Source organism: Rhamphochromis longiceps, linkage group LG14, assembly GCF_057381845.1.
Source record: "Rhamphochromis longiceps isolate RC_006_pf linkage group LG14, R_longiceps_female_GT1.1, whole genome shotgun sequence".
Lineage (NCBI taxonomy): Eukaryota > Metazoa > Chordata > Actinopteri > Cichliformes > Cichlidae > Rhamphochromis > Rhamphochromis longiceps.
In genome coordinates, this window is record NC_140570.1 from 40,508,582 (window position 1) to 40,523,706 (window position 15,125).

At 46.2% G+C, this 15,125-nt stretch overlaps 1 protein-coding gene across 1 annotated transcript; it reads left to right on the forward strand.

Annotated features, from left to right (window-relative positions):
• Positions 1 to 682: 682 nt before the first annotated feature.
• On the forward strand, positions 683 to 4,330 carry LOC146654767 (P2Y purinoceptor 14-like). Its single transcript, XM_085380061.1, has 3 exons — positions 683 to 802; positions 904 to 1,163; positions 3,189 to 4,330. Exons 1-3 carry the CDS (start codon positions 683 to 685, stop codon positions 3,892 to 3,894), a joined length of 1,086 nt encoding a protein of 361 aa, XP_085236187.1. The 3' UTR covers positions 3,895 to 4,330.
• The last annotated feature ends 10,795 nt before the right edge of the window (positions 4,331 to 15,125 follow it).

The window sequence follows — 15,125 nt, forward strand, 5'->3', positions numbered from 1 at the left end:
TACACAGTTTTTACATATTTACATCGAGGGCGATGGTTACCAAAAACAGAGTCCTGCACCCTTATTAAATAAAATAAAATTAAATACAGTTAAGAGGCAAACCCTGGTTGTAGTGTGAATCGGTTGATAAAATAGTGCAAGTTGCAGCGCAGATGTAAACATCTGTGTTTGTTGGTACAGTCTGACGGCTGCAGGGAGGAAGGAGCTGTCCTGTGTGAATATGGCTTAAATGATGAAATATCATTACAGCAGGTCAGCTTCTCCTCACCTGTTCAGCATGCATATAGTTTGAGTTTCTCTTTGTATCCGTTTGCTGTTCACGGTGTGATTTATGTTCACATGTTTGAATCTGGTCTGGATGGAGGTCTGTATTAGAAAAATCCCAGTTACCTCTGTTTCCTCTGCATCAGCGTTGTTGCTGTTTTTAAATATCCAGTTTCTTTGGCCGTCTGTGATTTTCGCCGCCTTTCACCACAAGTTTTTGTTTTGGTTATTACTAAAAGCTTCCTCTTATTTAGCATCACATTTGTTCAGGTGGCGTGAGAGCAGCAGCCTCCTGAAAAAGGCACGATTGGTAACCATGTGTTGTACCACTTCCCTTTTAGCCTTCAGCAGTTCCCGTGGTGACCGTCTCTGTTTTAACCACCGTCTAACCCGGGTTGGTCTTTCCAGACCTTGAAACATGGCAGCTTCGACCTTCGACCCCTCCGGAAACAACAACAGTAAGTCCAGCTGTTATGAAGACATCCAGGACACCTCAGCCCACATCTTCTTCATGGTGATCTACACCCTGGTGTTTCTAGTGAGTCGCTGTCCTCTCTGTCTTCATGATGTGGCAGAAAATAAATATTAAACTTTGACTAAATGATGCAAACCTCCTTCCTGTCCCTCCCGTGTCTGCAGGTCGGTTTGTTCCTCAACGGTTTCACCCTGAACGTTTACTTCTTCAGGGGTCAGCGGCACGTGTCCAGCGTCACCCTCTTCCTGAAGAACCTGGCAGCGGCCGACTTCCTCATCAGCCTCTGCCTCCCTTTGCGAATTATGAAGTACGCCAACATTAAGTCTGAGATCATCCGCAAGGTCTACTGCAACTTCGGTGCCTCGGCCTTCTACCTGAACATGTACGCCAGCATCATGTTCATGGGCTTCATCGCTGCTAACAGGTGGGAACGTAATCAGGACACTCCAGGGGTCCGACAAAGAACTGCACACAACTGAGGCAAACATGCGAAAGCAGGGAAAAAACAGGCGTTAGAGAGAAGAGAGGACTTTAAATAATCAGATGAGACCCAGCAGGGAACAGAGGACAGGTGGAGACAATCTCAAAGGACAGAAAGAAAACTACAAAAAACCACAAAAAACAGGGAACAGAGAGGGAACGAAAACAGACGCCAAAAGTCAAAAAATCCCCAACAATCCAAAACAAAGCTGAGCGAGATGACGACGCCGAGGCTGTAACACGTTTGTGTCTGCTGTAAACATTTTCAGCGCACCAACAGCCGATGGGATGTGGGTTCTTATCTTGTGGTAGATGATTGTCATCACTCTGTGTCAACTTAAATTTCAAGGAAATCGAACGTGGTTACGTTTGTCTGGCTTTTATTCGGGTCATGGCACCGAGCTGAGTGCCACCTGCATACATGACAGATTCTTTTTGTAAAAACCATAAACAGTCCACGATGTGCAGGCGCGCCGCGGCGATTAGTGCCATCGCCCGAGAACTAGGTCACAGCAGCATGAGTAGGGTTCAAATCCAGTGTGGCGTTTGCGCGTTACCTCTCCAGGTACCCCGGAGTCCAAAAATACAACCCTAACCTGATCCTGGACGGGGCGGTGCTCACCAGGTGGATCGTAAGACTTTGTAACATCCACCAGGTGAGCAGTGAATCACTTAGGAGGGCTACCATGTATTTTATGAACTCATGTGGCTACAGTTCATCTGGCTTCTCAGCTAAACAGGAGGAAATTACAGGTACAGATGTAGACATGAGCCTGATCCTAGCAGCTGTCAGTTCACCTGAGGGCGGTCAGTACGACGCTGCGTGTTGTCTCTGCAGCTGCACAAAGGTATCAGCAGGATACTGTCATACGTGTTTGAAAAGCAAAGGATGTGGTCTCGATGCTACTTCTGCCTCCGTGGTCAGAGCTGAAGCAGCAGAATGAAATCAACAGCAGAGTTCATCACGGACTCAGCACGTTTGCACACATTACACAAACACGCACACATCAAAAGGGTCATTTAAGTAGTGAAACACCACCATCGGTGCATCTGCATTTAACATTTGTGTACTGTTGACTTTGCTTAAACCACTGTGGTGCATCTCCACTCGATCTCGGCTGTTACTGCTGGACCTGAAAAGTTTTAGACCCACTCTGAGACGGACCAATGGAAAACCCCAAACCCAGGAAAGCTGAAACAGCCAGATTACCGTATTTTTCGGACCATAAGGTGCACTGGATTATAAGGCGCATTCAGCGAAACAAAACAGTCAGATAAGTCAAACTTTACTCAACTCATTCTTCGTGCTTCCTCCACGTCCTCCAGGCTCCTGCCTACGACAGATGTTTGAGCGCCGTGTAGCACATAGAATCTGTTCGAGGTCAGTAAGCACAACCAGAATTCATACATAAGGCATACTGTCAATTTTTGAGAAAATTAAAGGATTTTAAGCGCGCCTTATAGTCCGACAAATACGGTAGATCACGTGTTCACACCCCTGTCAGACTCAGTGAACCCATACAGCGCTGTATCCCTGTCACAGTGAGTTTAATAAGAGGCGGCTCCAGTTTGAATCACACAGATCTGGATCTGGTAACAGTGTGAGTCCAAACAACTCTGGACATGAAGTAGTTTTCAAATTTTGGGGGAACAGACTAGAATCTAGTTATCAGTCTACTTTGAAATGTCAATCATCAGCCATGTCCCTGTGAATAAAGGGTTTCCTGTCTTCATTGAAATGCTCCCTCTCCTCCTGCCTTCCTGAAGAGGAAGTCTTTGTGCGTAAAGCTTATAGGTTAAAGCGTTTCTTTGGGGCATAATCATCCAACAGGCAGTGGCTGCAGACACGGTGGAAAGTGCAGGCTGGGAGAACATGAGTCCACACTGGATGAACATGCTTAGTCTTTGGTTTTCAGGAGGTGAAAGAGTTGGTTTGACTCACACACTGATAGCTCTCTCCTCCCTGCAGGTACCTGAAGATCGTCCACCCTTTGGGAAATCACATGCTGCAGACAGTACGAGGTGCTAAGATAACATCCATCCTAACCTGGGTCTTCCTCATCACTGTGACGAGCTCCTACATCCTGGTCTCTCTTATAACAGAAAAGCCGGTATATGAAACACTAACAAAAGTGAGCTGTGATGAGATGCACAGTAAAGAGCTCAACGTGCTTTACAAAATCATCCACGTCTTCTCGGCCACCATCTTTGTAACCGTCCTCGTCTGCCTGGTTTTCTTCTACTACAAAACCTCTCGCAAGCTCTCAGTGGCACAGGAGAAGCAGCCTGCGTCTATCGGGTCCAAGAAGCTCGCCAGATCACGCAGAAACATGTTGGTGCTGGTCAGCGTCTTCTGCGTCTGCTTTGTCCCCTACCACCTGGTTCGTCTTCCTTACGCCTACACATCCAAGACCAGCAACTGTTCGTGGAGCCAGGTCTTCTTCTACGTGAAGGAAATGGCGGTCTTTGTGTCAGTTCTCAACGTTTGCCTGGACCCGCTCATCTACTTCATCTTCTGCAAGGCCTTCCGGGCCAGGTTGAGCCTCAAGAATGCACTAGCCACTACAGAGGTGTCAACGGTCGCAGCGAACGCAGACAGGAGGAGCAGCGATACGCAGAGCTCCATCAAAAGGAAGCTATCGCTCACCCCAACGACAAGGACCAGCGTGCTGTAGCTTTAAGCTAGCACACGAACGACTGTGATGAATGTGAGCTTTAAAAACTGCAACTATGTGCCAAAGCTGCCTGCTGGGACCAGCTGTTTCAGGACACGGGGTGGTACCACGTCGGGCTTTTCAGAGACCTGCACTGAAACGTTCCTGTTTGCTATCAAAGGCCTAAATATTAAGAAAAGTCATGTCAGTACACTGAAGTATTTTTTAATAGATGAGGAATTTCATCACTTAGCAACTATTTATCGTCTATCTTCTTTAACTCTGTGAATATAAATGATCCCTGATGGACAGCTAAACTGCAAGCCAACATATCTCAGAGGTTTTGACATTTTATGACCTCCTCCTGCACTGATGTACCTTTAAAACGTCCAAACTAGCCTCTTCTCAAGCTCATTTACAGGAAGCAGTCTGATTTGGTCTCAGGTGAACTGGACCCGTAAAACCACTGCATAAAAACCCATGTGTTTAAAAAACTGTAAATATGTACATTATGTTATTGTTCACCTGAACCAGAGCCACAATTTGTATGCAAACTGCTTTGGATATAAATAAATCGAATACATTTATCACACTGAAATAAGGTTTTGTTCCCAAGCGTTAAACATTTCACTCGCTGGCCCCTCATTTGAGGTTTGACAGCGTTTTAGTAGGTAAAGGTGAAGGGGACCAGTGGCGGCTCCCGGGCCTGACAGATCCCAATGCACTAAATAGAAGTTAAAGAATTGAAGGGGGGGGGGCACATAAATGAGAACAAACAGCTTGCAGAATTGGGGGAACCTATATATGTGAGAACCGGAGCGTGTTTGGAGGCGTGGTCCTGCTCCTGAAATTCAGATACTTCACAAGTCTCTCCAAAAAGTCAGTTTCATGCAGGCGCCAGCTTTCAGATAACTCAGTGATAAGACCACAGATGCAGGCAGAGCAACAATGACTCACTGCATCGAGAGGGGTTTTTCTACAAACATCTTTGGAAAGCCTCGGCCTCTTTATCAGGAGGAAAAGGTTTGAATTTTGACTTGCAAATGAACAAATATAGCACTTCAACACACGCACAGGCTTTTTCTGTAACTCTTCTTCCTACCACGCCCTTCCTCCATGTGTCATCACACCTTTCTGACATAAACCTGGGCCAAAGGACATCACAGTCACTGTACGCCTACCACACCAACAGTACTATGCAGAGCTGTTATATTTCTGTGCTACAAATACTGTGAATAACTCCTGTGTGCACTGAGATACAAGCTACTGTAAATGAAAGGTTAGTATTCTCCTAGAAGGTGTGAATTAAAAAGTCTGTTTTCTTAAGTGAAAATGATCAGTACAACAATGAAAACAAGATTAATTATGAGTTTAAGTGTATTCAAAGTGCAGACAGATGATCTGTTTCACTCTTCTTGCTTGGTGTTCGCTCTCTCTGCTGTACAGTATCACGCTCTCTGTGTACGGAGGAAACCTGGTCTTGTTAGGAGAGACGGCCTCCATCCCACTTTGGATGGAGCAGGTCTCATTTCTAGAAATATGGACAAATTTATTAAACCCTGCAAAATATGACTATCCAGAGTTGGGACCAGGAAGCAGAGTTGCAGTCTTACACGCCTCTCTGCAGCTTCTCTCCTCCTGCTACCCCCCCAAAAACCCATCTCCATAGAGACTGTGTCAGCTCCCAAACAGACAAAAAACAAACTAAAAACCAACAACAAACAACTTAAACATAAACAATTACAAAGAAAGAACAATACAGTATCCACATCTGAACCAAAGAGTAACACAGTGAAATGTGGATTATTAAACATCAGGTTTTGCTCTGATTTGTAAGGTGGCGTATTCATTTAGACTCTTTTTCTCCAATTGATCTTTCTGAGTTAACTTCAATAATTCCTCCAAACCATCAACGTGTCTTTTAGACCCCATTCCTACAAAACTGCTCAAAGAAGTCCTGCCATTAATTAATTCTTCGATCTTAAATATGATCAACCTATCTCTAATAATCAGCTATGTACCACAGGCCTTCACGCTGGCTGTAGTTAAACCTTTACTCAAAAAGCATCTCTAGACCCAGCAGTCTTAGCTAATTATAGGCCAATCTCCAACCTTCCTTTCATATCAAACATCCTTGAAAGAGTAGTTGTCAAACAGCTAACAGATCATCTGCAGAGGCTTATTTGAAGAGTTTCAGTCAGGTTTCAGAGCTCATCACAGCACAGAAACAGCTTTAGTGAAGGTTACAAATGATCTTCTTATGGCCTCTGACAGTGGACTCATCTCTGTGCTTGTCCTGCTAGACCTCAGTGCAGCGTTCGATACTGTCGACCATAATATCCTATTAGAGCGATTAGAACATGCTGTAGGTATTACAGGTACTGCGCTGCAGTGGTTTGTATCATATCTATCTAATAGACTCCAGTTTGTGCATGTAAATGGAGAGTCCTCTTCACACACTGAGGTTAATTATGGAGTTCCACAGGGTTCAGTGCTAGGACCAATTCTGTTTACATTATACATGCTTCCCTTAGGCAGCATCATTAGAAGACATAGCATACATTTACACTGCTATGCAGATGACACCCAGCTCTATCTGTCCATGAAGCCAGATAACACACACCAATGAGTTAAACTGCAGGAATGTCTTAAAGACATAAAGACCTGGATGGCCGCTAACTTTCTGCTTCTTAATTCAGATCAAACTGAGGTTATTGTACTCGGCCCTGAAAATCTTAGAAATATGGTATCTAACCAGATTCTTACTCTGGATGGCATTACCTTGGCCTCCAGTAACACTGTGAGGAACCTTGGAGTCATTTTTGACCAGGACATGTCCTTCAACGCACATATTAAACAAATATGTAAGACTGCTTTCTTCCATTTGTGCAACATCTCTAAAGTTAGAAATATCCTGTCTCAGAGCGTCACGGTCCTGAGTCGGACCGACCCAGCGTCTTGAGTTGCTTATGTCTTGGTTTATTTTTGAATGATGGATTGTTCTTTATGTTTCTCTGGTGCTTTGTTGGTTTTTATTATGAGTCGGTGTTTCAGTTATGCTGGTATGTTTCTGCATTACGATTAAGGTTCGGGTTGTATTTGGTTATTATTGCCGGTTCAGCGTCTTGTCTGTCTCACTCTGTCGAGTCCGTATCCTGGTAAAGTGTGTCTTGTTTCCTGTTTTACTCTGAAGGTTCATGTTCCTGTCTTCCATGTCAGTGTTTCTAGCTTTGTTCCCCCGTCTCATTAGGTCTTATTCCTCCCAGCTGTGTTCCCCTTCTGTCTCTAATTCCTTAATAACTTCCTCAGTGTATTTAAGCCCAGTGTTTCTTCGTGTCAGTGTTGTGTCGCATCCTCACGTTAGCTGTGTGGTCCATCTGCCTGCCTGTTTATTTTTGTATCTTTAGTTTAGTTTCTGCTCCGTTTCTCCAGCAATAAAGCTGTGTATTCTGAGTTCACGTCTGCCTCTGAGTCCTGCATTTTGGGTCCTATCTCCCTGCCTGCCCGCACACAGTCATGACAGAACGACGCGACCATAGCCTGGACCCAGCGGGCTCGTCCCAGGACTGTGATCTCTCCCGCATTCAATGTTTGGTTAAGCAGATTTCCCACACAACAGACGCTAAGGTGATGGCGGTTGGGATTAACGCTATCAAAGCGATCCTGGAGGGGAATTCTCATCTGCGTCAGCTTGGAGAATATATGGGCCTGATGGACCAGTTGCATGAAGCTCATGAGGTGTTACAAGCTCGGGAGCTTGCAGCAGCGGCGGCTGCAACATAAGGAGCTTGCCGCGAAATCGTCCTCTGTTGGAGCCTGCTAAGAACTGTTGAGTCGATACAGAATTAACCTCGGACAGTTTGAATTCAGTTTTGAGGTGCACTGCTGAATCTGTTAATAATGCTGTGGGTTTGCAATCTAAGAATAGAGAGGGAGACTTAACGGGCTGTTTTTGTCCTGCTCTCTTTGAGCAGAGAAGCCTAAGCAGGACTGTTTCTTCTGAACTTGTTCTGCTAGTAAAACCCAGCCCTAGAGGCTCAGGGGAGCCTATACCACCCCCTGCATCACGTTCACTACTCTCCAACCGTCAGCTCATTCAGCTGCCCAGTTAGCTACTCCGTTACCTATAGCTCAATCATCTGCTCCATTACCAGTTTCATTCTTGCCACACCGTCACTTCAGCCTTTTGTAACCCAGTCGCCTGCTGAGCAGTCCTCTTTTCTCACTCGTGTGAAACAGACGCACCCAATAAGACTGTTTTTGTTTCTCAAAAGCTGACCCGATTAGAGACAGTTACTCTCTCCAGGGCCTCCCCAGAGTCTGCGTTTCAACCCGCAGTCGACTCTGGACCCCTGGAGGCTAAGAAGTCAGCCGAGGACTGCACCCAACTGTTGCTGTCTGAGCCAAACCTAGGTGTTACTCTGCTCCAGTCAGCATCAACCAACCAGCATCAATCCAGCACCTGCTGGTTCTGCCCTGTGTGTTCCAGGGGCCCCTGTGCCCACTGGGCCTGTGACTGGCCCTGCTGGAGGGTCCGAGGAGCCCGTCCAGCCATTACCATCGCCTGCAGCGCCACCACCTGCGGCTTCCACACTGTTGCCTTCCGTGTCTTCACCCACGCCTGCAGCCACAGCTTCACCTGGTCCTGCCTCGCCCGGTCCTGCCTCTGCGTCATCACCCTCATCCTCGTCTGCGTCATCACCCTCATCATCCACGCCTGGTCCAGCCTCTGCTTCAGCTTCTGCCTCGCCTGGTGCTGTGGGGGCCGCGCCGTCTTCAGGTCCCCAACTGCCACCTCAGTGTCGGCGGCCACTTTCTGGGCCTCTTGCCGGACGTCATCGCCGTCGTAGGCGGCCTCCGAATCAGCACTGTCGTCTCCTTTACCTGCGTCGCTGCTGTTGCCGTCCGCACGGTCGGCCCCCTGAACTTTCTCGTGACCTGCTCTGTCGCCGCCACTGCCTTCCGCGTGGCTGACCTCCTGATGTGTTTTGGCTGCTATCGGCCGGCCCCCTGAACTGTTTTTGGCCCTGTGCTGTCTACCTTCGGGTCGACCCCCCGAACTTTTTCGTGGACTCATGGTTTGGCCCAATCTAGTTTAGTTTTGTATATCTGGACTTGTGCTCCTGGTGTTTTGTTTTGTTTCTAATCGATTTAATTCAGCTTCAGTCTATTTGTTTCAATAGCACTAAATCACAATAACAGCTGCCTTGCAGTGCTCTCTATACACAGGATAAAGTAAAAACAACTGCGATGACCTGAATGATAAGATCAGCGAACTCTGCCGCTGCACCATCCTTCTGTCGGGTTTTCACCTATCATGTTTGGCTTATTTATAAAACTGATTGCTCGCAGGTATGAATGTGAGTGTGAACGGTTGTCTGTGGTAGATTGGCGACCTGTGGTAGCTCCACCCCCCCGTGACCCTGATAAGGATAAGCAGGAGAGGATGGACAAAGCTTTTAATTATATCAGGGCAGCTGTGGCTACAACTGTAGCTGCCTCCACCAGTGTGTGAATGTGAGAGTGTGTGAATAGTAGCATTGTAAAGCGCTATATAAATGCAATCCATTATTATTATCTCATTATGATTAACAGAAGAAAAGGGCGGGAAGTAACGCACACTGACCTTGTCTGTTGAAATGACATACATGACAGCTGTGGTGCTTCACAAGGTTAGAAATCATGACTAAAGCCAGACTAGTCTGAGGACACAGCAGAGAGGAGATTCAACTAACCTGCTGGTTAAGATAACTCATTCACCAAACTGCAGTTTTCTCATGGTGCAGTAACATCTTTGATCTAAAACAGTTGTGGCACTTCACCTGCCATCACCAGTAGGCAGCAGGTGAAGTGTCTTGCTCAAGGACACAACCAAGACAGACAGAGCTGCAACCTTCCGGTTACGAGATGAGCTTCCCAGTATTATCTTACTTATTTTTCATTTCTTTGTATTTTCTTTGTATTTTTGGTATTATCTGTACCTGAGCTGACGCAACACAAACATTTTCCCGTCGTGGGATCAATAAAGTCTTATCTTAACAGCTGACTGTGGAATATTTAGTAGTAGTAGTCTCCTATCACAGTAACACGCTGGAGTTCACTGAGCTCCTGAGAGCGATGCACAGATGTTTGTGGAAGCAGTCTGCAGGTGCTGGTTTTATACACCTGTGGACATGGAAGAGACTGGAATACTTTTGTTGTCATCTGGCTGCTGTTGTCATCTCAGAGGTGTTAAAGAAGTGGATTTATAGGTGAAATGATGTGAGGGGAGTTTGGTGGGACTTTTCTCACTAAAGGGAAGTAACAGTGTTTCATTTCCTCTTCTGGTAACCTCAACCACACGACTGACAGACACTGAAAGCTGCAGCATTAGACAGCATAATGGGGAAGTTTGGCTCTTTCTATATTGTAAATCCCCAAATGAACAGAGCTCAAAAGGACAAAGATGCTGGAAGCACAGATGCATCATAACTTCTGAGAGTTCAGGAACTTAACAGTGAAAATCTTCAAACTTTCTCCAGTTTGTCCGACCTCGAAACCCATGTTTGGATCACAGTTACATCAGACAGCGCTCAAAGGCATCTCAAATGCTTGCTATGATATTTTTATTGACCACTTTCACAGCAGTAATGAAAAAAGAAGTTTAAAACAATGAGCTTGCAGCTTTTACTTTGCTTCATCTCTGAAATCTTTCTCTGCTTTTTGGACACATTCAGGATCATCATCATCACTTTGGTCGTGCGGGGAAAGAGTCACCTTTCAGACCTTTCACAGTGAGCAGAGCGTCACTCCACCTTCTGCCTCTGTTCACCCCCTCGTGCATGGAGGTGAACGCCAACAACCTTACCAACTATGCGCTAACGGGCACAGAACCGCCTGGTGCGACACGACAGGCAGAATATTACAGCTGACATGTACGACAGCGGTGCCCAGCAAAGGGAACGAAGCCTCTGTCAGCGTGTCAGTGATGGGGGGTAAAAACAGCTGACGGTCTACATAATCACGCTTCAGTTCAACTCAGAAAACTTTGTGACTTGCTGGCCTGAAGTTTCCGATATCTGCTGCTGATCAATCATCTGAAGCTCCAAAAATGGTATTGGTGACATTTAGGAGACAAGCAGGAAAACAGCTGTACAAACAGCTGCCTGATGCTTTTTATTATCCCAGGATTCAGTTTTTTAATTTCACTGCAGACTCTTCGATGTGTTTTTTTTTTTTTGTTTTTGCTTTTTGCTCATGTCGTCTTCTTTTGTTTGCGTGATGTGGACGCAGCATTAAGTTTAGCTCCTGTAGAACAAACTCAGCGTCACCGCAGGAGGCGATGTAGTCGTGACCTTTACTGGCTCGTCGTCGTCAGCACCAGTTTTCCAGGATTCACTCAGACCAGCTGGGAGGACACACATGGGTGTGATTCCAGGAGCCTTTCTTAGATCTAAAGTCAGAGTGTGACAGACGCCGCACTGACGTGACATCATCCTGGGGATTTAGGACGCTGCAGGTTTTTGATCTGGTCTGTCTCTGTGTTGAGCACGCTGAAGCAGGTGCAAACAGGAAGTCAGCAAACAGCATGTGTCTGAGTATTATAGTCACACAGTGGGTTTCCTGCTGTTGTGCAGCCAGCAGTACGCTCTGACCGATGAGGACTAAATAAGGACTGATGTGCAACGATCGAGCTGAGCTTCATCGTTCTGTTAAAACTGTGTCAGGTTCCCTGAGCTGCACTCTCCGCCAGGCATCAGCAACCAGTAACAAACAGGAAGTCTCAGAGCGTTAATGTGCAGCACGGGCACACCGGCCTTCGGCCACTTCTGACTTTAGTGATTGAATTGATCCCAGAGCGAGATCCATACGTACACGCCTCAGGCATGCAGCAGAACACCCAGCTCGTGCAGGGTGAGGTAAGCTGGGGATCTTTCTGGCTGGTTGCCACGGTGAACCATAATATCAGTGATTTATTGATGCTGGCTTTTTGGAGTCATCACATAGGGAGTTAATTCAGGGTAAACACACGCTGTGTTTACACACTGAAAACTCTGCTGATAAACTTTTCAAGTGCCAGAAAACCTTCCATGCTCACGTGCAGCTGTGCAGCTGTTTTATTTCTGAACTCCTCTCCGTCTCTCACCAACTCGTGGCTCGTGGGCCAGATCAGCCCTTTGAAAACGTTCACGTGGTCCACGTATCTGTGACCCTCACGGCGACTCAGAACAGGCTGCAGGCGTCGACGCTGACCGGCACAAGCACTCCGATCCTGATGGCAGACCGGATTTCACAAAGCTGAGTCCGTGACTGATTCTGCTGGGAACTACAGCCCCCTGTTTGCATGTGCAGCCAGCCTCATCCTCTGCTTTGGGTTGTGATGTTCATGCCGGTGAAACAGACTCTGTAAGAGGTTTTTCTAACATACTGAAGACGTTGCTCAGCTGCTGTGTTCTGCTGCTCTCTCAGGTTTGGGGCCGCCTTGTTGTTGCTGAACAGACTCTGGGTCGTGAATATGAGAGTAAATCACATATTCTGGTTCTCAGTCAAACCTCAGGTTCAGGCCTGCGTGAGCACAGCTACTGAGAGTTCACCGATGATCAGTATCAGCACTGCAGACGGCGCACAAAGCAAACCTGCCGTCTCTAATCAGCATCTCTACACTTCCCATTTAACCTCCCTGCAGCGTTGGCTCCTCCGGCTGTGTCACAGCGAATCATGTGATCCACTTTCATTCAGTGCTGCGCATTAAACCTTCCGCACTGAGTCAGCGCTCTCTCATCAGAGCTACATGCTGCTTTAACACTCACCTGCATGCGCTAAACACCTGCACAGCAGCCCTGCTCGGTTATCCCGAGCGCACGGCGCCATCTAGCGACTTCATTGAGAGGTGCGCTGGCAAAGCAAAACAATAACTAAGTTAATATTTAACTAATTATTTAATTAATCTAAAGACAAAAATAATTCTCATTTTATTACTTTGAAAAGTGTTAAATTTTGTTCTCAGTTTACTTATATTTTGGGGTTATTTACAAGTTTTATTTGTAGGTTAATAATTGCTTAACTTTAGTTTTGCTGTTTTTCTTTGACAGTCACTCAGGACGAGTATAGGACCAGCATGCACCGGGTGGGCCTGTGGTTCTGTACCAGAGCAGGAGAAGCAGCAGGAAACAACGAACACTGATCTTTTGTTTGTTGGATAAATAAACCTTAAACGCAACTTTTACCTTTTGTTTCTCAGCAGAGCTCAGCAGCGCCTTGATTTTAAATGGTTGGATGTTTGGTGGGACAAACAATGGAAAATAGTTTTTAGCCATGTGTTGCAGACACGAGGGTTACATCCACCCAGCGTCCGTGGTTACCATGGTTACTGCGGTGAATTAAACAGCTGGCACTGCGGCAACTCCGTGTTTACGTTTTCATTACGAACGAACTGTCTGACCTGGTTAACTTATAGTTAGGAGTATCGCAGATAACACCCACGTGAGCTGTGTCCTCGGAAATCTGGACTGGTGTGGACTCTCCAAGACAAACTGGTAAGAACGGTTCCCCACTGCACTGAAATAAACAGGCTATTGCTGAAGCACACGTGCTGTGTTATAAACTAAATGTGGATTTGCTATTAACATGTTTAGCTATGAAGGAAACTTTCCTTCCGTCTCGTTCGTGAGCAGCGTTTTCTTCTGTCGTGTGTTTCACAGTTTCTAACACAGTTAAACGCAACATCAAACAAACACAAATCAGATGTTACTTATTTTTGCTTTATTTCAGTCATCCTAACAGACAGCTGGTGCTGAGAATATAGTTGAACACATATTAATAACAGATGATCATTTCTGGACAGCGTCTTCTCTTCTTTCCTTGTAAAAAATATTTTAAATGTTAGTTTAAATTCAAAGTTGGCGCGAATGGTTCAGTCGAACACGTGCTCAGTGAGACATTAAACTAAAGTTATGAAACTTTAATCTGAGCCAAATTAAACAGTGACGTAAGCGTGACCCTACAGACAGACCGGGCCGGTGTTTCACCTCCACCGAGAGCTGAACCCAGCGGGGGTTGAAAGCTGTGTGCCGGGGTCCCAGACTAACAGACAGCGGCAGACTTGGAGCCGCTTCCGACAAACCAGCAAATAAACACTGAACATCTGATCTGTGACATTTGTGAGGTCCTTTCAAACACACACCGCAGCCTTTTTGACCAATAAAATATTCTCATACACGAAGCGACCGCAAACAAATAAACGTCACGACGCCGGTGTTCACGGGACAGGTCAGGAGACGGCCTTCGTTTTCTTTCGCTTTGTACGTTTTATCTGATTTCAGCGCTTTCGCCTCACAGCTGCTGTGTGTGCACTCACAGAGACTTCATTCCTGTTTCACGCACAACACACAACTTTCGCTGTTTCTCTTCTGAGTCTTGCACAGAAACGTTTAAGTTAAAAGAAATGTTATTGTGCACTTCCAGCCTAGTTGTAGAAATCAGCACTCCTGTTTATTTACGGTGATTTTAATTTGTTTTCCATAACAAAGAAGTACGTCCTGCACATGTTGTGACATCACATCCTGTTATCGTAGTCTGCCTGCCTCATTTTTCTGGACACGAATTCAATTTGAGAATCGTCTGAAATGATGGAGCAGCGAGTGCGTGACATTTGTGTAACTGCGCTTTCTCATCTGTGCGTGAAGCAGCTGGAAGTCTGCAGAGTTTCTCCGCTCCTTCACGTTCATTCACACAGCGCACTGCCGCGTGTTTTTTTACAACGTGGGAAACCGTGATTCAGTTTGCAGATACTTATCACAGCGCGTCCTGCCCTCCTACACATCAGACAGACACTTCCTGCAGGGACGCAGCACAAACAGCCCTGACTGTCTCTACGCTTTTCTCTTCATCACAGACCTCACACTGGTTTATGACTCTCATCTTATCATTCATTGTGCTTCCTGCTCTTGGCTGCGCTTACATGTTTCCACTGCCTTTAAGTGTCATCTGCATGCATCTACATGCAGGCACCGCACATGAATCCATCACATCCACACACTCCTATGATGAATTCGTTTATGTGCATTTTCCCTCCTTAATGAAAACAAACACAAGCGGTGTAGCTTTGCGCTGCTGTGTTAAGACACCTGCTGTAGTTGTGCGTATCTTCCTGAGGTTAAGCATTAATCATCACAGTCTCTGCAAACTGTGTGCAGCTCAGGCTGTAAAGCTCAGGGGGGAGTTCGTGCCTCACCCTCGGCCTCCCCGCAGCTACGGTATGAAAACCCTACATT

Excerpts from the sequence above, each read along its gene's own strand:
- LOC146654767 (XM_085380061.1), top strand. The coding sequence starts at position 683 with ATGGCAGCTTCGACCTTCGACCCCTCCGGAAACAACAACAGTAAGTCC. Across the intron at positions 803-903 it reads TCTACACCCTGGTGTTTCTA|GTCGGTTTGTTCCTCAACGG; the intron begins GTGAGTCGCTGT and ends CCGTGTCTGCAG. Across the intron at positions 1,164-3,188 it reads GGCTTCATCGCTGCTAACAG|GTACCTGAAGATCGTCCACC; the intron begins GTGGGAACGTAA and ends TCCTCCCTGCAG.